Here is a 5,000-nt window from a genome sequence, read left to right on the forward strand (position 1 = left end):
TGTTTTTTAAAAGTATATTCATGCAGCAACAAGCGTGGTATATTTGATGGATCCAGCACCAACATCATCAGAGATGGAAAACTCTAAACAGGCTGCTCGCAGAATACCGTAAATCCACATTCAAGTTACAAAATCTAATCCACATGATCAGTTATTTAACATCACTTTGACAACATCTACATACAGTAAACATAAATGTATTACATAAACTTAATTTAGGGAGTACTTCAGCATGAGGAGAACACACCATGGCAAGACTCAGTGGGTGGATGTGAAGTGGAAAGGAGGAGTTATGTGCCACCCATTTCAGCAGGATGGAAGCAGTTGCGGTGTTGTTGTTGTTGTCAAGGTTAGCTGATAAGATAGTGCTGTCATTATGGCATGCAATGAATTTTGTTTTAAATAAGTTGTGATTTCAACCAATTTAGACTCAGGTAAAATAAATTACAACAAGAAGAGAAACTCCAAATATGCTGAGGGTTTTGGTAATGAAATTCGCAGAGCTTGTCCTCTTTGTGTAACACATTTTCTTTCCAGTGTCTGTATTATATCTAAAGAACGAGAAACTACCTATGTAACAGGAATGTTTTTTTTTTAGATGGCAACAGAAGTGATGGAGGCCTTCCCCCAGTTACCAAATGTAACATTTGACACCAAAAAAGAGATGACAAAGCAGAGGAAAAAAATGGCTCTCCAAATCTTAGATGCTTCAGGTGAATATGCCGTCAATCATAAATATAGTAAATATACACTGTATAATGTGATCAAGTACTAATACTATACCTCATTTTATTTCAGTCTTTGATGAGCAGACATACTGTGCAATGTGTGCGGCCTTAAAGCCTCCAGGATCTGGACCTTCAATTACACACTGGGTGAGTTGTGTTAAAGCATGAAATACAGAAGAATCATTCGTAGTGTAAGACAAGATTTTATTAGCCTGACAGAAACTTGTGTTATAGCATTAAATGTAAAGACACTAGTACACAAAAAATATTACACTAAAGTCATGAATATGAATACATGAGGCTGATGACAATTGTGCCACAAACTTTAGTATACTATACTATTTAAAAATGATAGATTAAATTATTTTTTATCAACAGGTTCAGTGTGATGACTGTGGGAGATGGTACTATACCCAGTGTGTGTCAATGGACAAAGCAGCACATGAGAAGGCCAAGACGGAAGCTTGGAAGTGTCCCATGTGTGTTTAAAGGTTTGCTTTGATACTAAATACTAATACGTATAGTTGTTTTGCTGCAATATTATTCATGTAATAAAGTTCTATATTCAAAATACCACATAAACCAAGTGTATCTACCTTCGATCTTTCTTAGAGGAATATATTAGGTTTTAGGCACCTCAGTCACATAATGTGGAAGCTTTGATTTTATTACTGTAAAAAATAATAAAAAACAGAAGGAGCTTTCAAAATGAATAAAAGGGGTGTGTCTTGTTTGTGTGTCTTGGTAGAATATTTTAGTTTAGGTTTGGGGCCCCTCGGTGACATGATGTGGAAGCCATTGAAGAAATATTGATTTTTTTATTATACATTTAAAAAAATTATAGATGGAACCATCAAACCAAATCAAAAGGGGTGTGTCTTGTTTGTCTCGTCTTGTGCTATAACACAGGTCAGGAATTGCGTGTTTTGGTCGCATGAAACGGAAGCTATTGAACACGAAATGATGAATGTCTGTCGAATATCCAACCTAAAACCAACTTCACCGCGGTGTTTTAATTTGTGTTTCTTAATAACTACGTTCTGTGTAGGTTCCTGAGCTACATCTTATCCGACCTTCTGAATCTGCTTCATGTACAATGTGATTTTCCTGCAGTCAGAAAAGTTGAAGGAGGTTTTTATAACGTTTATTAATCAGGATATAAAAGTCCGTCGTGGGAAGAAGCACCGCCTTCATTTCTCTTTGTTTCCAGGATGTTTCCATCCAGCCCTGGAACCCAGACCTGGTCTGCTGGAAATAAACTCAGTCTGGGTGGACCTGGTCTTTAACAGGTCCAGGCCAGAGTCCAGGCCAGGGTCCAGGCCCGGGTCCAGGTCAGGGTCCAGGCCAGAATCCAGGCCAGAGGCCAGGCCAGGGTCCAGGCCAGGGTCCAGACTAAACCTGGATCAGCACATAGCTGTTCTGCTGCAGTGGAGATGAAAGTTTCTTTAAATCCAGGTGAAACGTTTCTGTTCTCATCGTCTCTGCAGGAAATCTGCTGCTGACTTTTAGCTGATCTGCTTTTCATCATTTATGGTTTTATTGTGATTTGTGCTCTTCGTCTGTGCTTTTATGCCTTCTAGCACCATCTGTAATACTGTTAATGTTTTATGTGAAGCACTCTGAATGGTCTTTATATAAAATGTGCTGTACAAATAAACTTTCCATCAAAACATAAACAACTACAAGATCTAAGCAGTAATATAATGAGTCTTTACTCACCAGTCACAAAATGATCTGAACAAACTGTCAAACGTTGTGAGGGACTCCAAGGTGAGCCATTAGCATTGACATGCTTGTTAGCCAGTTATCGTCTTTTTGGGCTTTCGTGTCTCTTTGGCAGCTCAGAGAACAATCTCTTCTGATGTGTAGAATAATTATGTTCATGGCTACCGCAACACAATTCTCATCATATTTACTAGAATCTCTTTAATAATCAAAGACGAGTCAACAAAGCTTGACGCTGCAAATCCACTGGCGTTATGTTTTACCAGCCCTTCATTTTCACCGACAACAGAACCCGATGTGACGAAATTCAAGGAAGTTCCCGGATGTTTGCGCCTGCCCATTGAGGAAAAATGCAAGGATCTGGAACGCCATGACAGAAGGAAGAATTTAAGACTTTATTCAGTGAAAAATGTGAAGGAAACAGCATGGTTGAGTTGTTGAAGTAGCTGAGAGGAGACAGAAGCTGGAGGTCCACACTGGAAGAGTGCACCGGGCAGCTGGGCCAAACCGTGGACTCAACGAGCGTCCCAGACCAATAATAGTACGTTTTCAAAACTAGTCAGAGGCTAGGGGTGCTTCAAGCCGCCTGGACAAAAACACGTTCGGATAAACGACCACCCGGGTGTTTCAGATACATCAAGCTGGAAAACACCTCCAGCAAAGAAGGATCAGAGTGCGTCAAGTTTCCTGCTGAAAACGTTTCAGAAGGATAGAAAAACCAACTCCATGTAGAGATCCCAGCCAGGAGCCAGACTCGGAATCTACGTTGCAGACCATGAGGAGGAAGCAGGTGCCTGCTTTCTGCCCGGCCCAGGAGCGGGAAGAAGGTGTCCCGGTCCAGGAGCAGGAAGCAGGCGTCCTGGTCCAGGAGCGGGAAGCAGGCGTCCAGGTCCAGGAGCGGGAAGCAGGCGTCCTGGTCCAGGAGCGGGAAGAAGGCATCCCGGTCCAGGAGCAGGAAGCAGGCATCCCGGTTTAGGAGCAGGAAGCAGGCGTCCTGGTCCAGGAGCGGGAAGCAGGCATCCCGGTCCAAGAGCGGGAAGAAAGCGTCCCGGTCCAGGAGCGGGAAGCAGGCGTCCAGGTCCAGGAGCGGGAAGAAGGCATCCCGGTCCAGGAGCGGGAAGCAGGCGTCCAGTTCCAGGAGCGGGATGAAGGCATCCCGGTCTAGGAGCAGAAAAGAAAGAAAAGTTCTTTTCCTTATTAGTCTTTTCTCCGTCCTTAAGAAAAACAATTATTTTCCACTCGTTAGCTCAGTGAAGTCAACCATGGAGTTTAGAATCAAATGAGATTTAATAAAAACCAGCTTCGTACAGTCAGCACAGCAAACGTACAGTATGTTGAAGGAATGGGGGTAAAAATGTGAAAAAAAATGGTCAATGCAATGAAGACAAAACATTCAAATTGTAAGAAAATGCCAAAAAATGTTCATTGTATTGATTAAAAATATCTGTTTTTCTTGAGTAAAATGACAGAGCTGTGTGCTGATTAGTGTGCAGAAAGGATGGTTGTACACCGTTTACATGTCCACCGCTGGCATCTGAGCAGACTCAGTGCTGCAATACAAAAGAGAGAAAAGTATGTTAAAAGAAGAAATACTTTATCTTCTGGGAGTCATGAAGCAACGCTGTATAATTTATATTAAGCTGCCTTAAGATGAAAAATAAATTTTTCCCAAATGATCCATCAATAACATAAATAAAGGAAAACAAGTGAAAACATCTACAAACGCGACTTTTTCTATCACTTTTCCATTTTAGGTGACATGTTACCATAATGGTTTCAAATAAGACAAAAACAACATTGAAACCACTTTGCATTCAGTATAAAGTATTTACAATGTGGTTCAATTACAAAACTTGTTCACATCATCACATGATCGCTGAGGATGTGGCCCAACAAAATATACAGTTATATAATTAATAGAAAATAACACAGTTATAATACATTATGATAAATGTCTTCACGGTTTCAGACGTGTAGAGTTTAAGACATATCTCGTGGTGGAAGGGCTAGAGGGGGCAGAGTCCAGCTCACACATGTCCCTTAATTGGAATAAGATGAATGGAGTATGGATGGCCCTCCCTGGGCCGCCATCTTAAGGTTGCTGCATACTTCATGTTTTCTTGTTCTCGAGGACTGAATGGGGACATTTTATGGCTTGTTCTCAACACATCAGCCAAACGGAACTTTTCATTGCACATAAAAACACTGACACCCCCCTCTAGCAGTTATCTCGCCCCATCGAACACAAAGTGGAGGGGTTTGTGTGTCTTGAAGATCCGTGGAGCTATGTTGTCGGTGTTCCTGTCCCTGGTAGTTATACCTGTGGTCTCTATGTGAGGGGACCAGACAAAAACCCATGATGAAAAATAACATTGGAGCCAAGTTTCCCTTGCCCAGACATGAGCAAGACCTCCTCAATCCCACCGACACGTCTTCCGATGAGGAAGCAGAGTTTAGGCACCCAGGGATGGGATCTCCTACCTTTAAGGCTGAAGTTGCTCAGGTGGTTAAAAGCTCCTCTGTGGCAAGGCTCCGGGGGTGGAGTTC

The 5,000-nt window shown here is 41.9% G+C and overlaps 1 protein-coding gene across 2 annotated transcripts in view; it reads right to left on the minus strand.

The window, feature by feature from the left end:
- Nucleotides 1-3,721: 3,721 nt before the first annotated feature.
- Nucleotides 3,722-5,000, minus strand: part of zgc:86896 (uncharacterized protein LOC415190 homolog) — a 34,663-nt gene continuing 33,384 nt past the window's right edge. For both annotated transcript variants that reach the window (XM_042001465.1, XM_042001459.1), the window contains one exon: nucleotides 3,722-4,003. In XM_042001465.1, coding sequence (XP_041857399.1) covers nucleotides 3,967-4,003 — 37 coding nt within the window. In that variant the 3' untranslated portion in view covers nucleotides 3,722-3,966. The remainder of the gene's footprint in view (nucleotides 4,004-5,000) is intronic.

Source organism: Melanotaenia boesemani, chromosome 2 (assembly GCF_017639745.1).
Source record: "Melanotaenia boesemani isolate fMelBoe1 chromosome 2, fMelBoe1.pri, whole genome shotgun sequence".
Classification (NCBI taxonomy): Eukaryota; Metazoa; Chordata; class Actinopteri; order Atheriniformes; family Melanotaeniidae; genus Melanotaenia; species Melanotaenia boesemani.